Below are 22,667 nucleotides of genomic sequence, written 5' to 3'. Positions count from 1 at the left end.
GAACTCTTTCTATTATTTTTGTGGTTTTTGAGATAATGTCTGTTTTAGCCCAGAGTTGCCTTGAACTTCTGGTTCTCCTGTCTCTACCTCCTGGGATCTGGTATATGTAACCAAGTCCAGTTATGTAGTATTGGGAATTGAACCCAGGGCTTTGTGTATGGTATGCAAGCACTCTAGTAAATGAGTGATATCTCTAGCCCTCTTGTTAATATTAATAATTGCATAGTCTCTTGGATTGTTTACATTTGCATGGGTTTTACTGTCCCTTTTGACCCTATTGCTGTCTTTCAGATTATAAACTACTAGAACACAGAAAGTTGTTTTTAATATTCTTTGTAAAGTAAGTGGATATTGAGTTGTATGTCCAACACCATGAAAGGAGATAAGTAGTACTAGGGCAAGGAAAACTGACTTGTGCAGTGTTAGATGTGGTAAAGGGAAACAAAACAAGGAGAGGACCAAATTAGAGTACCCAGCATGATATGTAACAGAGTAGTTAGGGCTTTGTCAGGGTAAAGCTACTAATAAATGGCTATAAGTTCAGAATTGAGTTTGTGTTTTATTTGGGAGTTCTATAGTGATAGAACTGTATTAGTAGAGCTGTACTTTTAATTCTAAAGGTTAGTGCAATTATTTAGAGTGTGTAGTTTTTGGTGGGCTTACAGCTTAGCTAAAGGACCTGAAAATACAATGTAGGAAATCTACAATGAGAGGAAATGATAGAATAAAGGTTGGAGAGGAGTTAATAAAACTAACAGTTCACTTAATATTAATTAATGAATTAAACCTATTCTTTTCCTTTGCCTGAGACATCCTTCCTGTATCTCATTGAAAGGGATTTGCAGCAGTGTCAAGAACCAGCTTCTACAAAAATACCCCTTGCCAGGGTAGGGGTGTGACGATTTAGAAATACAGTAAAGAATACAAAGACACACTTAAAAATTAAAAAACAAAACAAAACAGAAACATACAGGATAGTACCAGGAGGGAGTTCCAGTGAGTACTGAAATCACCCGCATTTAATTTCCAATTGCTTAAAATGCCCCTGACCCCAAAAGGAAGGAGTAAGACAGAAAAATGTATTAAGAAGATATAAGGAAATGAACAGACCAATTGAAGGTCGTGGGCTGTGTCCGTAAAGGTTCTATTGCTAGAACAAAACAAGTCACGCCCACACACTAGACCAAAACATTCTGTAGACAAATCACTCCCTGGGTGGAATCCAAAGCTATATCCTTAAAGGAACTGGAACTTGGTTGGATCCTAAGACTTTTGTCTATTCCTGAAATACAAGGTCTGGCTATTCGCTACACCTGCTGACAATAACCTTGAGAGAGAGAGAGAGAGAGAGCAAAACTGTCTGTTATAAATCTAGGTGGGATCTATAACACCTAGGTAGAAACACAATAACTTTGAAGGAATAGAGTTAAGTTCCAACTCTCTGACCTTTGGTCAGTGTGCAAATAGGCTCAAAATTTTGGGCCTCCACACAGCAGAAAACAATGCTTTATTATTTAGAGGCTGAGAGAAAAATATCTAGAAAGTTGGATATATACAAATATATTTATATCTTAGAATTCTACAAAAAACAATCATTGAAATAGTTTAGGGCTAGAGAAAGCTCACTAAGAGAAGAGTACAAGGCACGTTTCTTAAAGCTAGTCAGTCAGCACTTGATTTTTTTAATATAATAATTCAATAAGGTATAAAATGAATAATCTATTATTTCTTTAATATAATTGAAAAATATAAAAATTCATTATCTGTTAATGTTTAAAAGATAATAAAATCACCGGGCAGTGGTGCCGCATGCCTTTAATCTCAACACTCGGGAGGTAGTGACAGGCTGTGAGTTTGAGGTCAGGCTGGTCTACAGAGTGAGTTCCAGGACAGCCAGGGCTGTTGCACAGAGAAACCCTTTCTTGAAAAACCAAAAAAATAATAATAAAAATAATAATAGTAAAGTCAAGAGAAAAATACATTAGAAATGTGAGACAGAAAAAATAATGATTGGCCTGGGGAGATGGTTCAGCAGGTAAAGTGCTTGCTGCATAGAAATGAGGACCTTGAGTTTGTATTCCCATTACCAATGTAAAGGCCTGGTTTGAGGGCACACATTTGTAATCCTGACATTTGGTGTTATGAGTTTGTTGACACAGGTGGATCCCAAGAGATAAGCAGATCTGAGCTTACTCCCAGCTAGTCTAGCAAATTGGTGAACTCCAGGTTCAGTGCAATACCCTGTATCAAAATAGTAAAATGGAAAGTAAGTGATAAAGAGACCCAATGTCAGGCTCTGGCCACCATGTATGTGCCTGTGCATGAATACATATACCACAACACATATATACACACATACAAATATGATAAGGCAAGAAAGGGAAGGGGAAACGTGTACAAGTTATTCATCTAATTAAAATAAAAGGTCTTATATTAAACATAAAGGTTGGTAGATAAGATGATTTTAATTAGCAATAATAAATTGGGGCCACCATCTATATAGTCTCATCTTAGCATTGTAAAGTAGTAGTATGAAGTCATCATTTCTGGGCCAGTGGCTGGAAATTCCTAGAGCTTTAGTAATTCCTTTTCTGTGTGACCAGTATGTTGTAGACTTGCATATCTATTTTCTTTGTGTTGTTTTTGCTATAGTGTGCTTGCTGGCAAAGTATGATGTGTTCATAAATGCATGTAACCCTAGCTCCAAAGAGAATTGCTGGGTCTTGCTGGCTTTCAACCTAGTTGAAGAGATCTAGCCTCAAAAAGGAATGAATTAAGAGTGATAGTGGAGTACATCTCATGCCCTTGTTCTGTCTCTGTCCATGTGCACATGTGGGCCCGCCCTCATATACATGTGTATACACATACACATAGATACTCACAAGCAAATAAATACATCCTCTTAAAAACAAAGTATGGGGTTAAGAATGTAGTTTAACTGGTAGAATGATTGCCTAGCATGCAGAAAGTTGTGGGTTTCATCTTAGCATCACATAAACCAGACATGGCACTGCATATCTATGGTCTCAACAGTAGAGAAGTGGGGGCAGAGAGATCAAAAATTTAAGATCATCTCTGGCTATCCAGTGAACTTGAGACCCTTTGTTATATATATAAATTATGACCTAAAGAGGTAAAGCAGGCATTCTAACCAACTAATCCTTTCTTTGTGTCATCATACTTCTTAACCAGATTGAATATAAGTTTTACCTTTCTGTCATTTGTACTCTGTTAAGTATTTATTTGATGTTTGTAGTATTTGAAATAATTCATTATCTTTAAAAAAATAATAAATGTTGCCAGGCGGTGGTGGCGCACGCCTTTAATCCCAGCACTCGGGAGGCAGAGGCAGGCGGATCTCTGTGAGTTCGAGACCAGCCTGGTCTACAAGAGCTAGTTCCAGGAGAGGCTCCAAAACCACAGAGAAACCCTGTCTCGAAAAAACCAAAAAAAAAAAGAAAAAATAATAAATGTTTAAAGTTAGCATACAAAACAATGGGTTTTGTTATAGAATTTTTATATATGTCATTGTGGGATGTTTTATTTATTTTTAAATTAACATACAAAGGACAGGTTTTTCTTTTTTCTTTTTTTTTTTTAAAAGAAAATAAACTCTTTTTACATTTTACATACCAATCCTAGTTCCCACTTCCTCCCCTCTAGGCTGAGCAAGGTATCCATCCAAAGAGAATGGGTTCCCAAAAAGCCAGTACAAGCAGTAGGGATAAATCCTGGTGCCACTGCCAGTGGCCCTGCATTCTGCCCCAGCTATACAACTGTTACCCACATACAGAGGGTCTAGTTTGGTCCTATACTGGTTCCTTCCCTGTCTTCCATTAGCTCAGGTAAACTGTTTCAGTGGGTATCCCCATCATAGTCTTGACCTCTTTGCTCATATTCTCACTCCTCCCGTTCTTCAATTGGACTTTGGGTGCTCAGCTGCGGGTTTCTGCCTCTGTTTCCATCAGTTGCTGGATGAAGGTTCTATGGTGACATTTAAGATAGTCATCAATCTGACTATAGGACAAGGCCAATTCAGGTACCCTCTCCTCTATTGCTTAGGGTCTTAGCTGGGGTCATCCTTGTAGGTGAATTTCTCTAGTGCCAAGTTTCTTGTTAGTCCCATAATGGTTCTCTCAATCGAAATATCTCTTTCCTTGCTCTCATCTCTGTCCTTCCTTCATCTTGACTATCCCATTCCCTCAAGTTCTCCTCCCTCTCCCCTTCTCCCCTCTTTGTAATGATTGTTCTGTCAAGAGACAAGTCATGCCCACTCCCTCTCCCATCCACTGAGACAGGCTGATCTTCAGCTTCCAGCCTGGGCTCTGTTTTTCATCTTCCTCTGAGAGGCAGATTCTGCCTCTCTCCCCACTTCTCCCCTTTCCCCGCTTCTGTCTCTCTTCTTTCTCCTCTCTCCTCTCTCTCTCTCTCTCTCTCTCTCTCTCTCTCTCTCTCTCTCTCTCTCCTCTCCTCTTCTCTTCCTCTCCCTTCCCCCTCCATAACCCCCTGAATAAATATCCCACCTCACTCTGCATGTCATGCCTATTCATGTCTCTGTCTCTTGCCTGCCCACCACGTATCTTCCTGCCTGGGACCAGCCATTGCTTGGGGACCGGCAGTTGTCTCTGCCTGGGACTGGCTCCTCTCAGGGCCTGCTGCCTGCCACCACATGGCCCACTGCCACTGCTTGGGGACCTGCAGCATTTCTGCTGTCTGTTGCCACCAGGGATCCTGCAGCATTTTTAATTTTTCCATTACACTCTTCTTCTTCTTCGTTCTTCCCCCATCCCCATGCTCCCATTTTTTTCAGGCGATCTTGTCTAATTTTTCCTTTCCAGGTAGACCTATGTATGTTTTTCTTAGGGTTCACCTTGTTACTTAGCTTCTCTAGGATCATAGACTATAGGCTCATCATTCTTTACTTCACAGCTAGTATCCTCTTATGAGTGAGTATATATACCATATATGTCTATCTGGGTATGGGTTACTGCACTCAAATGTTTTTTTCTAATTCCATCTATTTGCATACAGATTTCAAGATGTCATATTTTTTAACCCCTGACTAGTACTCCATTGTGTAAATGTACCACATTTTCTTTATCCATTCTTCAGTTGAGGGACATCTAGGTTGTTTTCAAGTTCTGACTATTACAAATAATGCTACTATAAACACAGTTGAGCTAATGTCCTTCTGGTATGAGTGAGTGTGCATCCTTTTGGTATATGCCCAAGAGTGGTATTGCTGGGACTTGAGGTATATTGATACCCATTTTTCTGAACAACTGCCATACTCCACATCCTCTCCAGCATAAGCTATCATTGGTGTTTTTTAATCTTAGCCATTCTGATAGGTGGTATCTCAGAGTCAGTTTGCTTTGCATGTCCCTGATGACTAAGGATGTTGAGCAATTCCTTAAGTGTCTTTCAGCCATTTGAAATTCTTCTGTTGAGGGCTGGAGAGATGGCTCAGTGGTTAAGAGCACTGCCTGCTCTTCCAGAGGTCCTGAGTTCAATTCCCGGCCACCACATGGTGGCTCACAACCATCTGTAATGAGGTCTGGTGCCCTCTTCCGGCCTGCAGACATACACACAGACAGAATATTGTATAATAAATAAATAAATATTTTTTTTTAAAAAAGAAATTCTTCTGTTGAGAATTCTCTGTTTAGATCTGTACCCCATTTTTTGATTGGATTATTTGGTAATTTGATGTCTTATTTCTTGAGTTCTTTATATATATTGGGTACTTTGGTGACTTATTTAACCAGGAAACATAGGCTCTTAAGGTCTTAATTTCTATGTTTCATCTACTATTTTCCATAATTGAGAATTTCCATAGATCATTAACCCTAACCTCTACACTAAGAAGTGTTGGCCTTTGTCCCATAACTACCTTAGTTTGTGTTAAAATTGTCAGTAATCTTTATTAAATTAAAGTGTAGGCTATATTCCACCTTTGAGTTTGGGAATAGTTCTGCAACACCACTGCATCCAGTTTATGGAGAGCACAGGCCCCAGCCCAGGACCTTGTGCATGATAGGTGAGCTACATTCCTCAGCCCAACCTGGCTTAACCTTGTACAATCTTTAGCATAGATGTGCCCCCCCCCCGAAATCTCAGTTCATACATTTTAACATCCCATGTAAGGCTAAAAGAACCTTTATTATTGCTTTTTCTCTTTCTTCCTTCCCTGTATTTTTCCAGTGTTATGAATCAAAGGTTTAGAGCATGGAAACTTTTTTAAACAGATATTTTTATGAATCTTCTTATTTTACATCACATTAGAAATGTTTTATGAAGATAGGAATTTCTGTCCATTTTTTCAGTGATGTGTACTTAAGTTATAGAATAATGCCTATTATGCTTAGTAAATAAATGTTATTGAATATATAAATGAATGAATCAATGAAGCAGTGTTGGTAATTTTTGGTCATTGCATTAAAAATGCTACAAATGCCTTCAAAGCATTTAGCCTTTTATGTTTTGTTGTTATGGTTAGTATTTTGTTATTTTCCCCTCTAAGAAGTAGCCTTCAGTGTAAATAGATTTGTAAGAATGATGAGGGCAGAAACAGAAAATACTGAAGAAATTGGGTAAAGGCTTAGTATATATAATTGTTCATCAGAATTTTTTTTTTTTTTTTTTTGGTTTTTCGAGACAGGGTTTCTCTGTGGTTTTGGAGCCTGTCCTGGAACTAGCTCTGTAGACCAGGCTGGTCTCGAACTCACAGAGATCCGCCTGCCTCTGCCTCCCGAGTGCTGGGATTAAAGGCGTGCGCCACCACCGCCCGGCTTGTTCATCAGAATTTTGTTTGACATTTTCCTCTGAACCAGTTCAGTTGTAGGCCTCTGTGCAGTAAGTTGGTGAGAACAGCATTACAGCTACCTAATTGGGATGGCCTTGTGTGAACCTATGGGAACTGGAGCATGTAATGAGTTAAACTGTTTTTGCTGCAGTGTTAAGAATACATTTAAATACCAATGGACTCTTTTCAAACACATATTAGCAAGATTAACAAGACTATTTATTTTAGATTCAGATATACAGTAGATCTGGTATGCTCAGTCTTGCATATTGAATTTCTAGTTTTTGAAACTTTTTAAAAAAGAAAGCCAAGGCTTTATACATTACTCATGAATAACTTGCCTCAGATCTTACATTCTTAATTGGGGCTCTGCTTCTATAGTCTTGCTCTGGTAAAACTTACAAAGAATTCCTTTTTTATGGGTAGACTCTAGGTAGGTGATTTCTTTAAATACTAGATAAATTGCTAGAATTATAAAACAGCTTTACAGGTTATTTCCCAATATTTTGAGAGTTCAAAATTCAATAAAATGTGCTATTACTATATCTCTACTGATATATTGATTGAATTAATGAATTGGTTGAATGCTCATAGCATTATTTTCCTATGGCTTAATTCATATGCTTGCTCCTGCTTTTGTCTCAGTGGTAATTTATATAAAGGAAATTTAATGGAGACATTAAACTATTTTCAAAGAAGCCTTATAGCTGCATAGTTTTGTATATTTTTCAAAATTTAGAATTTTTGAGAATTTCATTTTGTCTTTGAGTATATTTTCTATTCTAACACCTTTGCCGGATCTAACAACCCCAAGCAATATTTTTGTTTATCATTTTGCTAGGCAAGTAATCAGAGTTATTTTTAAAAATATTTTAATTAATTTTTTGAGAAATTCTTGCAATATATTTTGATCATATTTAATCTCCCAACCCTTTCAGACCTACACCTACCTCCATACCCACCCAATTTTGTCTTTAAAACTTTTTAAAATGTATTTTTATGTGAGTCAGACACGTCTTTAATCCCAGCACTTGGGAGTCAGAGGCTGGTGGATCTCTCTGAGTTCGAGGCCTGATCTACATAACTGAGTTCCATGACAGCCAGAGCTACATTGTAAGAACCTGTCTCAAAAATATTATTATGTGTATGGGTGTTTTGCTTGCATCTGTATCTGGACACCACATGTGTGCCTGGTGCCCACAGAAGCCAGAAAAGGGTGTTGGAGCCTCTAGGACTAGAGTTACAGAGGTTGTTAGCTACCATGTAGGTGCTGAAAATCAAATCTGGGTCCTTTGGAAGAGCAGTCAATATTTTTAACCACTGAGCCATCTTTCTAGCCCTGTATCTTCCTTTAAAAAAATCCCATCAAACTGAGCAGTGGTGAAGAACACCTTTCATCCCAGCACTCAGGAGGGAGAGACAGATGGCTCTCTGTGAGTTTGAGGACAGCCTGGTCTACAGAGTGAGTTTCAGAACAGCCAGGGCTACACAGAGAAACCTTGTCTTGAAAAATAATGCCATCAAGTCCAATTTGTGTTGCCCAAGTACTTTTGGGTATGGGGTCCTAGAGCCTGGTAAAGCTATCAGGGGTCACATCCTTAAAGAAAATGTACTCTATCAAAGCAGCTATGGTTACCAGTAGCTCCGTACTAGTGTTAGGACTTCATGATCATCCCATCCTCCACTCCAGTCTTGGAATTCTGTCCATTTTGAAGTTGTACAGGTCTTGTGTATTTTGTCATAATTACTGTGAGTTCACCAGGCATGAGAACACAGCTGTTGTGACTACCCTGTTATAGTCATTCATTGCCTCTTTTTTTTCCTACCCTTCTTTTTCATAAAAGCCCCTGAGCCTCTCAGGAACATGTGCAACATAGATATACCATTTGGAACCAAGTACTCCAAAGTTTGCTTCTTATTCTCTGCATGTTGATCAATTTTGGATCTCTGTGTTAATCAGTATCACTACAAGAATAAACTCTAATGAAGGTTGAGAATAAGTCATTAGGAGTCAGTTTAATACCATGTCCATTTAGCAATGTAATAGTAGCAGTTCTCCCCCCAGTTGTCATCATAGAACCTACATTCAATAACTGATGGAAGCAGATACAGAGATTCACAGATAAGCACTGAGTTGAGCACCTGGTGTCCAGGAGGAGAGGGAGGAATGATAATATGGGCAATGGGGTGAAGACCAGGATGGGGAAACCCACAGAAACAGCTGACCTGAGTAAGTGGGAACTCTCTGACTCTGAACTGACAGCTGGGGAACCTGCATGGAACCAAACTAGGCCCTCTAAATGTGGATGACAGTTGTGTGACTTGGGCAGCCTGTGGGGCCACTGGCAGTGAAACCAGTATTTATCCCTAGTGCATGAGCTGGCTTTTTGGAGCCCATTCCCTATGGAGGGATGCCTTGCTCAGCCTAGATACAGTGGGGAGGGCCTTGGTCCTGCCTCAAGTGGTGTGACAGACTTTGTTGACTCCATATGGGAGCCTCACCCTCTCTGTGGAGTGGATGGGGGAAGGTGAGGGGAGAATGTGGGGGAGGGTGGGAGGATGAGAAGGAGATGGAACTGGGATTGATATGTAAAATAAGATTGTTTTAAAAATAAAAATAAAAAAAGATACTGATAAGAGTACCAGGCATGAATTTATTATTGTGGAGTTGGCCTTAGATCCAATCAAAAGGTGATTGGTTATGCTCATAACAGCTGATCCACTATTGCACCAATTGACATATTTTGCAGGACAGTTGTTACTATAGTTTGCAGAGTTCACAGTCAGGTAAGATTGATGATGGCATTTTCCCCTAATAGTATTCATATCCTTCCAGTATTATGAGAGCTAGCCAGTAGCTTTTAATCTTCCAGGTCAGTACCAGCTTATTTCTCCGTGTACTTTGATTCGAGTATGTGCTGTCTTTAGCAATAGGATCTAGGGCCTTACCATCAAGTTCTGGAGGGTAACCAAGAGTAATGGCAATAGCCTATAATATTTAGTGGTCTATGGTATCCATTTGGCCAACAAGTCCAAAAGAAGGGTTTTTTTTTAATTTGTAGCCTACGGTGTCTATTAAGGGCATTGTCTCACCATTAAAGGGTATTTAAACTTTTAAATTTGTGTGTGTGTGTGTGTGTGTGTGTGTGTGTATGGAATCTTCTATAGTAGTTGGTTTCCATATGACTTTTTCAAAAGGCCACTAGAATGAGTTATTCCCTCCTCTATCCTGTCCTTCCCTCCCCAACCCCATTTAACCCTTCCTATTCACTTATTCCCCCTTCCCCTTCATGCAACTGCAATCTATCTCTCTTCCTTTCAAAGCCCTCCCCAATTCTATGGCCTGTTACTAGTTCTTTGACCTTTATAGGTATTTGAAATGAAACACATATCTAAATATTCAAAGTCGGCATTCATATGTGAGAGGAAACATATGTTTTTCTCCTTTGGTCTGGATTACCTCACCCAAGATGATTGTTTCCAGCTCCAGTCGTTTAACTGCAAATTATATAATTTTATTTTTCTTAACAACTGAGTCATATTCCATTGTGTAAATGTGTAACATTTTTTGTTATCCACATCACATTTTCATTTTCCACTCACCAGTTCATAGATATCAAGGCTGTTTTCCCTTTCCTGGCTTTTATGAATAGAACGCAATGCACATATATGAGCAAGTATCTCTATAGTAGGATATAGAGTCATTTAGGTTTATGTCCAAGAGTAGTATAGCTGGATGATATGATAGATCAATTTCTAGCATTTTGAACAACTATGATACTGATTTCTACAGCAGCTGCAACCTGTTTGGACACCCACCATTCTTGTAATCTTTTTCCTCATATCCACACCAGCATTTATTTATTCTTTTTAAATCTTAGCCATTTTGACTGGGATGAGATGAGATCTGAAAGTAGTTTTGATTTGCATTTCTCTGCTATTTCTAAGCCATTTACCATTTCATCTTTTATTTATTTATTTATTTATTTATTTATTTATTTATTTTATTTATTTAAGATTTCTGCCTCCTCCTCACCACCACCTCCCATTTCCCTCCCTCTCCCCCAATCAAGTCCCCCTTCCTCGTCAGTCCTAAGAGCAATCAGGGTTCCCTGCCCTGTGGGAAGTTCAAGGACCACCCACCTCTGTGGCGGCGTAAATGAATGCAGACAGATTATATAGATATATACAGCTTTAATAAGGAAATAGACTTACAGGACCACAGGTTCCCGCGGAGAACAGGAAAAGCGGAGCAAAAAGGGGCTGCTGGGATCACGCCCGGCAGATTTATCAGTAAACATTAGCCCAAGGTGAACACGCCCCCAATGGGTGGGGCTATATCCCTACATCTCCCCCTTTTGTCTAAACCAAATACAACTATATACAATAATAACAAATAATAAATATAACAAACAATATTGAGAACAAAAGTTTTGCTAAACATTCTATCTCAAGGAGTCTAAATAACATAAAGAGTAACTACAATTATATAATCTTCAACTCCGTCAAAGATCTGAGAAGGGAATAAATATTACTTAACAATCGAGAGATATCCAAAATGTGCAACAATTGACAGAGACAACTGACTACCTGGGCAATCACCCAAAGTCTCGTTTGCAATGTTGAGTCAACCAACTTTGGCTAAGGCCTAACATAACTGGCATACCATTCTTAGAACTATCCTTCCCTGTCTTGGCAGGATAAGACAATCCTGTTTCATCCACTTAGGGATATTCTGTATCTTTGTCAGAAGTTGAGGTATGGCCTTTTCTTAACCCAAAGGCCAGTTCTGCCAAGAAGACAAGCTCCCAGTGGAGTGTCTTTGGTGCTCAACGTTCTCTCGGGAGTAGAGTGGCGTTGCCAGGAGTAATTGTGTCTCGTTGGCACAGAAATTTTAGGTTAGATTAAAGGCCATTTTCTACAGCTCTTCGAAGAGGCTGAAGATCATACTATCTATACTAAATATAATCTCTATGTAACTAAAAGACCTGATTAACTTAAAAATAAATATGACAAACATATAATTCTCAATACCTATCTAATTTGAAGACTAAAAGAATAAACAACTGTGCAATATATGAAGACAATGATCTTCAATTGTAAACAATGTCATAGTATCAGAGGTAGAAATGTACTTTGTAATATGGTAGATGTATCAATACAATATAGACAATGTTATAAATATACTCATACAAAAATAGAGGTAGTAACACTCATATTCAATATTCAATATATCAATATACAAGAAACAATACCAATACAATTTTCTATAAACAGTAATTCACAAAAACCAATCATCCCATCAAATCAGTTAATCCCCCTTCTTCTTCCTCTTCTTCTTCTTTTTTTCCATAAAAATATCACCCCATCCCCTCAACCGTAAACCAACCACTAAAAGATGTCCCTAACCCTGAGGGCAAACTCTGTTGGGAGAGGGGATGTCGTCCTCTAAGATTGCTTCTAGCTGACATGGGGGTGACGTTCTTCTTAGGGGGTCCTGTGAAAGCAAATGATGGTAAAATTCCCAAATTAACCTTTGACCTAAGAAAATTGTAACTAGTCTCAGAGCGTTTTGAGAAGGTCCGACCAGAGTGTTGTCGAAAATGTGCACCATTTGAAATTGTCTCATGTAGTTGGTACCAAAAAACAGGTCTAATATTAGCGCTTTAAAAAAAAATTCATGACGTCATAAAAACCAGATTGAGTTGATGTCGTGGGGCCCCATCTTCATCCTGGAAACTTCAAAGATTACTGTAGGAAAATTTGTTGCTTGTTATGGGAAATTTAAACATTAACAACAAGGATATATACTGACATATAAAGAAAGACACAGATATGAGGAAAAGCAAAGAAAGTTTAAGACATATATATATATATAAAATTAATACTTACAGAACACGTCCCTCCATCAGTAATTAAATATTCAGAGTCCCTTAAATTCTTTGAAGATGGGTATTTTCCTGTGGAGATAAGAAGAGAACCCTGCCCCCAACCTATCTGTATTACTTACCATCAGTATGATTGCCATCCATGTGATTGAATTGTTATTTATCTTTCCCAACTGGCTTCTCTTCATCAAAACGAACCTTTATCAATTTTGACGGTATCCACAATTTTTCCTCACCTGTGGAGACAAGAGCAAATCCCCTTCCCCAACACAGCACATCTCCTGGCTTCCATTGTGAGGTCAGCACATCCTTGAAATAAACTGGTTGATTTAGTTCAGTAGACTTTTCCATTATCCAATGTCTTTCTGCAGCCGATGTTCCCTTCTCATTAGTGTTGAGAAAATTCAAGGTTAACAAAGCATTATGTTAACCCATTTCTGGGGCTGTTTTCCACCCCTTTCTGTTTGTTCAACATATCCTTTATAGTTCGATTTGATCTTTCTATGACTGCTTGACCTGTAGGATTGTATGGTATACCTGTAACATGCTTGATATTGTAATAATCAAAAAACCGTTTCATTTTCCTAGAGACATAAGCAGGACCATTATCTGTTTTTATTTGTGTAGGTATACCCATGATAGCCATGACTTCTAATAAATGAGTGATAACTGAATCAGCTTTTTCTGAACTTAAAGCCGTTGCCCACTGAAAGCCTGAATACGTGTCAATGGTGTGATGAACATATTTTAATTTGCCAAATTCTGCAAAGTGGAACACATCCATCTGCCAGATTTCATTCCTTTGGGTGACCTTTGGATTAGCCCCTGCAGGCAGTGGCGTTTGGTTATAGAAAGAGCAAGTAGGGCATTTCTTTACAATCTCCCTAGCTTGTTGCCATGTAATAGAAAACTCTTTCTTCAAACCTTTGCTATTAACATGATGTTTTTTATGAAATTCAGAGGCTTGTAGCACACTACCAATCAATAATTGATCAATTTCTGCATTACCTTGTGCTAGAGGACCTGGCAGACCCGTATGGGATCGGATGTGTGTTATGTACATAGGGCAAAGCCTGTTCCTAATCAAATCTTGCACCTGGATAAACAAAGAGGTTAGTTCTGTATCATCAGGTATAAATTCAGCAGTTTCAATATGTAAAATAACTCTTTCTGCATATTGTGAATCAGTAACTATATTAATAGGTTCTTTAAAATCCCTTAGCACCATAAGAATGGCATATAATTCTGCCTTCTGGACAGAATCATAAGGACTTTGTTCCACCTTACCCAAGTCTTCTGATTTGTAACCTGCCTTCCTTGATTTATTGGCATCAGTATAGAATGTATGGGCTCCAGTTATTGGAGCATCACAGACGATTCGAGGAAGGATCCAAGAAGTTCTCTTTATGAAGTTAAGCCTCTTGCTTTTTGGATAGTTGTTATTAATGTCTCCCAAAAAATTAGCACAAGCTCTTTGCCATGGTTCATTATCTTCCCATAATTTCTTTAGTTCATCAGCAGTGAAAGGCACTATAATTTCTGCTGGGTCTATGCCTGCTAGTTGACGAAGTCTCAACTTGCCTTTTATAATTAACTCAGAGACTTTTTCCACATAAGTTTTCAGTTTCTTACTTGGTTTATGTGGTAAAAAGATCCATTCCAAGATAATATCATCTCTCTGCATTAAAATTCCTGTAGGGGAAATTTTTGAATGAAGTATGATGAGAATACAATCGAGCTCTGGATTTACCCTGTCCACATGTGCCTGTTGTAATTTTTCCTCAATCATTGTCAGTTCCTTTTCTGCTTCAGCTGTTAATTCTCTGGGACTGTTTAAATCTTTGTCACCATCCAAGGTTTTGTTCAAATGAATTATTAGATCAGGTGTTATCCCAATAGCTGGCCGTAGACTGGAAATGTCCCCTAATAGTCTTTGAAAGTCATTAAGAGTCCGTAGGCAATCTCTCCGAATTTGTGCCTTTTGTGTCTTAATTTTTTGCAAACCTATTTTATAACCTAAATAATTAACAGAATCTCACTTCTGAATCTTTTCAGGAGCAATTTGCAATCCCCATTTTGGTAAAAGTATTTTTAATTCTTCAAACAGTCTGTTCAAGGTATCCATGTTTGAATCGGATAACAAAATGTCGTCCATGTAATGATATACTATCGATTTGGGAAATTTCTTGCGTATTATTTGCAATGGTTGATTCACAAAATATTGGCACAGGGAGGGGCTATTTAACATACCCTGGGGGAGGACAGCCCAGTGGTACCTCCTCGAAGGTTGAGAATTATTATAAGTAGGCACTGTGAAGGCAAATTTTTCTCTACTTTTTGTAAAGGTATAGTGAAAAAACAATCCTTTAAATCAATAACTATGAGAGGCCATCCTTTTGGCAATAAAGAGGGCAAAGGAATTCCAGATTGCAGGGGGCCCATAGGTTGAATAACCTTGTTGATAGCCCTGAGATCTGTCACCATTCTCCATTTACCTGATTTTTTCTTAACCACAAATACAGGAGAATTCCAAGGGCTGGTAGATTCTTTTATATGTCCAGCATCTAATTGCTCTTGTGCCAACTGTTCTAAAGCCTGTAACTTTTCCTCAGCTAAAGGCCATTGCTTTGTCCATATTGGTTTCTCAGTCAACCATTTTAAAGGCAAGGCTGTTGGTATCTCTGAAGGGACATCAATTGCTTGTTCTTGTACAGCCCGAATGGCCGGTTTTCTCCGTTTGTAATATCTTTTAATATTATCCCCAGAAATATAGGCTCTAGAAGTAGCAGGAATGTTAATTTGGGTATTCCATTGTTGTAATAGGTCACGACCCCATAAATTCATTGCAATATTGGCTACATATAGCCTTAATTTTCCTATTTGTCCCTCTGGTCCTATACATTCAACCCATCTCGTGCTCTGCCTTACTCGAGATAGGGTTCCAATTCCCAGGAGCTGAACATTTACATTCTGAAGAGGCCAATATGGATGCCAAGATTCTGGGGTAATGATACTTACATCCGCACCTGTGTCCAGCAGGCCAGTAATAAAAATGCCATTTACACACACTCTCAGCTTTGGTCTTTGATCATTTATAGAAGTTTGCCAAAACACACGGAACTCATCTTTCTGATCATTATTGCTTGTAACAGTAGGCATGGGGCTTTCTAATTGTCCTGACGAGTCACGTTCTCTGTAGTAACTGGAAATGACTGAACCATGTTTGCCATGGGGGCCTGTGAGGCCCTCCCCATCACGTTTCCCGTCTGTATCAGGTTGCCTTGTCTATTTCTTGTAGACCTGCACTCATTCGTCCAATGTCTGCCCTTTCCACATCTTCTACATAAACCTGAAGGCTGAGTCCTCCTATTTCTGTTATTTCTAGAAGATGCATTATTATTATTTCTGAAAATCCGTTGTCTACAATTCCTTTTCATATGACCCATTTTGCCACAATTAAAACATTTGGTATTCTGATGTCTCTTTTTACCATTGGAAATTGCTTCTTCTACCCATGCTTCAGTGCCATAGTCAAATGTATCAACATTCAGTGTATGCAAGACCCATTCTTCTAATGGCGCTGATCTGAGCTTTAAAGGTCCCAAAATCCTTTTGCATTCCACATTTGCATTTTCATAAGGCAAAGTCTCGATCATTATACGTCTTGCTTCTGGGTCAGATATCCCTATTTGTACAGCTTTAGTTATTCTTTGTAAAAAGTCAGTAAAGGGTTCTCTCTGACCCTGTTTAACTCTGACAAATGATTCCATCCTCTGTCCTGGGTCTTGCACCCTGTCCCAAGCCCTTAAGGCTGCTGTAGTACACATGGAGAGTGTATTTTCATCCAAATTAGCTTGTTCCTGAGGGTCAGAAAATAGCCCCTCTCCTAGAATTTGATCTATGGAAATCTCAATTCCCTTTGCTCTTTCTTGCTGTTCTAAAAGTCTAGGCTCTTGCCTGAATAAGCATTTCCATTTCAATTGCGGTCCACTCTCAAGGACAGCAGAGCTCAGTTGAAACCAGTCACAGGGCGTGACTTTATTCGTTGTGGCCCAAGATCTTAGCATCTCTTTAACAAAAGAGGCATTCATTCCAAAAGTCATTACAGCCTGTTTAATTTCTTTGAGATCATTCATACGGACAGGTTCCCATGTATCTTCCTTGATGACCCTAGGGTTTCTGGAACCAACTACTTTCTCTGTTGTTACAACTGGAAAGGCAGGTAGAACTGTAGGTAGAGCTTTGTGGGAATTGTCCCGGAGATATTTACCCACAGATTTAGTTAAAATTTGCCTTTCTACCTCTTGCTCTTCTTCATCATCAGAATTTAGAAATTCCTCAATCTTTTCAATTCTATTCACCATTGCCTTCTTTAATGCCTGAATCTCCTGTCCAGAATTATGTTCTAAAGCCTTCATTGAGGATTCTAAAGTATGAAGTTTGTCCATTAGAGATAACATCTCATCTTTGGACATAATTTTTATAGCATATACCGTGCCTTCTTGTATTGACAATCTTTCCACCAATCTGTCATAAGCTTTAGACAAAATCTGATTGTCACATTCAGCAGTTTTGATTCTCTCAGTTAATGTTTCAGTTCCTACTGAAAGGGACTGAAGCTTACGATCCAAATCAGCTGTTCCCTCTTCCATAGTAATGAATTTCTCCTTAACATCAGCCTGTATCTCTTCTAAATTTTGTTCAGTTTGTCGAGTTGTGTTAAACAAAGATCTGTTCTCTGCCTGGAGAACTTCAAACTGATTTTGAGAAGATTGTTGTCATTCTCAATTGTTTTTAAGCGTTCAACCTCGTCTCGTAAAGACTTTATCATATTTCTATTATCAAACCATACAGTACCAAGGAAAACTACGAATCCCAGAAAGATCCATATCTGTGGGCTGACAGACACTTCTTGTAAAATCTCCCACATGGTACAACTGAAAAGGCTGTTAAAGTCTTGAATGGTAATGTTTTCAGACATTTTTCTTATTTATAAAAGAAAATTATGTACCTGTAATGAAGTTTTCCTGCCAGTGGTGGCGAAAGAAATGCACCTGAGTCCACGTGGTCTAAGCCAGAGCCGGTCTGAAACAATTAACTCAAAACAAAAATTATTGTACTGCCTGTTAAGGGAAGGGGTTGGCGGCTTTTGCTTCAAAACCGCAGGTGCTTCCGTCAAATCAGGCAGTGAGGGTTTGGAAGAAGCAGGGAGCTATTAACTGCTCTGTGGGGGTCGCTGCTCTGTGACTGTATCGTGGCCTGGAATGGGGGAAGGGAAAGCGAGCAGGGAGCGCGCTGTAAATCGCACTTCCTGAGCTCCGGTAACTAGCTGGGAAAGATGGAGCTTGCGCCCCCCCTGTGCCGGGTCGGGGGCAAAATAGCCCGATGTTGGATGCCAAAATGTGGCGGCGTAAATGAATGCAGACAGATTATATAGATATATACAGCTTTAATAAGGAAATAGACTTATAGGACCACAGGTTCCCGCGGAGAACAGGAAAAGTGGAGCAAAAAGGGGCTGCTGGGATCAAGCCCGGCAGATTTATCAGTAAACATTAGCCCAAGGCGAACACGCCCCCAATGGGTGGGGCTATATCCCTACACACCTCCATCCAGGTCTAGTAAGGTGAGCATCCAAACTGCCTAGGCTCCCACAAAGCCAGTACGTGCAGTAGGATCAAAAACCCATTGCCATAGTTCTTGAGTTCTCAGTAGTCCTCATTGTCTGCTATGTTCAGCGAGTCCGGTTTTATCCCGTGCTTTTTCAGACCCAGGCCAGCTGGCCTTGGTGCGTTCCCGATAGAACATCCCCATTGTCTCAGTGTGTGGGTGCATCCCTCGCAGTCCTGAGTTTCTTGCTCGTGTTCTCTCTCCTTCTGCTCCTGATTTGGACCTTGAGATTTCAGTCCGGTGCTCCAATGTGGGTCTCTGTCTCTGTCTCCTTTCATTGCCTGATGAAGTTTAATATTTAGGAGGATGCCTATATGTTTTTCTTTGGGTTCACCTTCTTATTTAGCTTCTCTAGGATCATGAATTATAGGCTCAATGTCCTTTATTTATGGCTAGAAACCAAATATGAGTGAGTACATCCCATGTTCCTCTTTTTGGGTCTGGCTTACCTCACTCAGGATAGTGTTTTCTATTTCCGTCCATTTGTCTGCAAAATTCAAGAAGTCGTTTTTTACCGCTGAGTAGTACTCTAATATGTATATATTCCATACTTTCTTCATCCATTCTTCCATTGAAGGGCATCTAGGTTGTTCCCAGGTTCTGGCTATTACAAACAATGCTGTACCATTTCATCTTTTGAGAATTTTCTGTTAGTTCTTTGACCCAATTTTTAATTGGATCTTAAAATTTTTTCTTTTTAATTCTTTATATATTTTAGACACTAACACTCTTGGATGTGTGGTGGTAAATGAAGACTACCTCTTAATTCAAATGATGACATCCCTTGCTATACAGAAGGGTTTTGGTTTCATGAGGTTTCATTTGTCAGTTGTTGGTCTCAGTACCTGTGCTATCAGGGTCTTGTTGAGAAAGTCCTTTTCTGTGTGTATAAACTGAAACATTTCCTACTTTCTCTTCTATCAGGTTTAGGGTATTAGATCTTATATTGAAGTATTTGATCCATTTTAGAATTGAGTTTTATTCAGTTTGAGAGATAAGAATCTAATTTCATTCTTCTACACATAACTGTTTAGTTTGACCAGAACCATTTGTTTAATGTGTTGTCTTTCTGCAGTTGTCTTTGGCCTCTGTCAAAAATCAAGTGGCTGTGTATGCATGGACTTAATGTTATTCCAGTGATCAATGTGGTTGTTTTTAGGTCAGGACCATGCTGTTTCTAAATTACTGTTACTCTGTAGTATAACTTAAACCATGAATGTGGTTGTTTTTATGTCAGTACCATACTGTTTCTAAATTACACCATTAATGATGATGATTCTAGCAGTTCTTTGATTCTTCTGGATTGTTTTGACTATCCTGGTTATTTTTATGCTTCTATAGGAAATTTAGGATTACTTTAAAAATTTCTGTGAAGAATTGTGTTAGACTTTTGATAGGATTAAGCTGAATCTGTAAATTGCTTTTAGGACAGTTTTTTTTTTCACAATAACTGGTTGTAATGTTTTCCACATATAACTAAAATCCCAACTTGAATGCTTTCTATCTCTCTTTTATATAAATTGAGAATTTTTGATAATGATGGTCATTTATGTAGATTTGGCTTGCCTGGAACTCATGGAAACCAGGTGGGCCTCAAATTCATAGAGATCTGTCTGCATTTGCCTCCTGAGTGCTGAGGTGAAAGGTGTGTGCCACCGCTCCTGGCCGTTTTAAGACTCCAGACACACATACACACACTTTATAAATTATAAAATAAATTTATTAATATATATTAACTTGAAGAAATTAATTAATATTTTATATTACAGATTGAATATCTTCATGTACTCTGTTACAACTTTGGAGTAGAAACACGCAAGCAGAATAAATATAAAGAGAGTTCATTCTGGCTTAGGTAAGTAAAAAAATGAAAATTCATGGATATTATGATACAGACCAGTTAGTATTTGCTCTTTAGTACTTTGTTCATTTAAATCTTTTCTAACATCAAAAGCAACATGCCAAGTTCATTTGCTTCTTTTACATGTGTTATTCAGAATTCTCTAGAGGAATGGAACTGATAGAAAGTATGTATGTTACAAAGGGAATTTATTGTAATGACTTATAACCAATAATGGCTCTGTGCACATTGGAGAGGCAGAGAACCTGGTTGCTGTCAGTCTATGAAGCTGGCTGTCTCAGCAGTTTCAGTCTGGTATCAAAGGCATTGAAGGATTCTGAGCCTGATGAAGGTAGATTCTGATGTTCGCAGAGAATGGCTGCAGCAACAGAGTTAGATGAACTCAATAGCAAGAAGCAAAGGCAGGGAGGCAAGCAGCAGTGCTTCTTTCCAGGGCTGGATCACTATCTGTGCTTTAGTCAGAATGTGCAGCCCACTCTCAGGATGACTATTCTTCCCTCAGTTAATCTTTTTGGAAGTGCTCACACATTCCCAGATAGAGGCAGATCCAGTCAGGTTAACAACCAAGATTAGCCATCACAAGTCCACCCCTTGCCAACTTGATACCCAACTGTTTCTTTTTATGTAATGTTTGATTTCCAAATGAAGACAGTAGCATGGTGTTAATTCTTCCTAATGTAATATAAATATCCCACATACAACAAAAATGCAATATCCTACTCCAAGAATAGATGAAAAATACCCTTGAGGGATGACTGGTTTCTTAATATTCTATAACTTAAACATGGCAGTATAGATTTACTAACACTTAGCTACTGATATTATTGATGTTATATTAAACAATGTGGTGGTTTGATTGAGAATAGCCCCTGTCTTATCATTACTCTGTTTCTGTGAAGACACTATGATCAAGGCAGCTTTGAAAGAAAACATTTTATTGGAGGCCTACTAACAGTTTAGAACGGTTAGTCTGTGATCATCATGATGGGGAGCATGGTGGCAGGCAGACAGGCACAGTGTGGGAGAGTAGTTGAGTACTTACCTCCTGGTCTGCAGGCAGGAGACAGACAGAGATGGAGATGGAGACTGAGACGGGGGGGGGGAGAGAGAGACAGAGACAGAGACAGAGAGAGAGAGAGTGTCATGGGCCATTGAAACCTCAAAGCCAACCCCCAGTGACATACCTCCTCCAACAAGGCTGCACCTACCAATCCTTCCTAAATAGTTTCCCAACTGGGAAGCAAGCATTCAAATATATGAGCCTATGGGGGTTATTCTCATTCAGACCACCACAGCTCCCATAGAGTCATGTATTTTAATACCTGGTCTCCAGTTTGTGCAACTGTTTGGAGACGTAGCCTTGGAAGCATGTTACTAGGGGTGGACTGTGAGGTTTCAAAAGAATCATGAGATTCCAGATACTCTCTCTCTAACTTGTGTTTGTGGATCAACATGTGAGTTCTTAGTTCTTCCTCTGTCTGCTATCTTGGACCTTATAAAAACATAAGACAAATTCAATTCTTTCATTTAGAAGTTTTCTTGGTCATGATGTTTCATCATACCAGTGGAACAGTAACTAGAACACATGGTAAAGATGCTAAGTGGTCACCCTGAAAATGAACATATAAGTAATATTATATGTAGCCAACAGATTTTTATATATATGCCGTAACATTGTGAAAAAGGCCATGAATTTGATAGGAGTGTTGGAAGGAGGAAAGGGAAGGCAGAAGTGAGGTAATTAAATTACGATCTCAAAATAAACAATAAAAATATTATTACATAAGAAATGCCATCTTGACTTTAAAAGAGTGAAGAAAGAAAACCACAAATATCTGTTTAATATATATGTATATATGTACAAACATATTTTTGACAAAAACAGATGAAACACACATGGTAAATACAGTCCTCATTTTGGTAATTGGCCTTATGGCCTTATTTGGTATTTATAACTATCTTCTATTATCCATTCTCTTTTCCTTCTATCTTCAGTAAGTAAGTAGCTCAGTAGGTTTTGGTTCATTGCCTGGAAAGGTGACCCACATCTTCATTCCTGAAGGTTATATGTATGTATGTATATATACATACATACACACATATACACACATACATGCATGCATACATGCATACCATATATAATTTTACCTCAGTTGGGTTGTGGCTTAGGGTCTTTATTGCTGTGAAGAGACACCATGACCATGGCAACTCTTATAAAGGAAACATTTAATTAAGGTGGCTGTTTATAGTTTCAGAGGTTTAGTCTATTCTCATCATGACAGGATGAAAAACTACACTGGTTTTGTTATGAGCTTTACTAGCTCCACGCTACAGGAACTAGGCAGAAGATTTAAAAACACAAACACAGACAGAGACAGACAGACAGACAGGGCCATGGGGACATCTTTGATACAAGAATGCCAAGAATGACCCCTTTATTGTG

The 22,667-nt window shown here is 38.8% G+C and overlaps 1 protein-coding gene across 1 annotated transcript in view; it reads left to right on the top strand.

Annotated features, from left to right (window-relative positions):
* Tex11 (testis expressed 11) overlaps positions 1-22,667 on the top strand; it is a 301,187-nt gene that overhangs the window by 34,106 nt on the left and 244,414 nt on the right. The window contains exon 7 of the mRNA XM_057760677.1: positions 20,133-20,218. Coding sequence (XP_057616660.1) covers positions 20,133-20,218 — 86 coding nt within the window. The remainder of the gene's footprint in view (positions 1-20,132; positions 20,219-22,667) is intronic.

This window comes from Chionomys nivalis, chromosome X (genome assembly GCF_950005125.1).
Source record: "Chionomys nivalis chromosome X, mChiNiv1.1, whole genome shotgun sequence".
NCBI lineage: Eukaryota > Metazoa > Chordata > Mammalia > Rodentia > Cricetidae > Chionomys > Chionomys nivalis.
The sequence above is the reverse complement of the archived record's forward strand: the minus strand, read 5'-3'. Positions and strand labels throughout refer to the sequence as shown.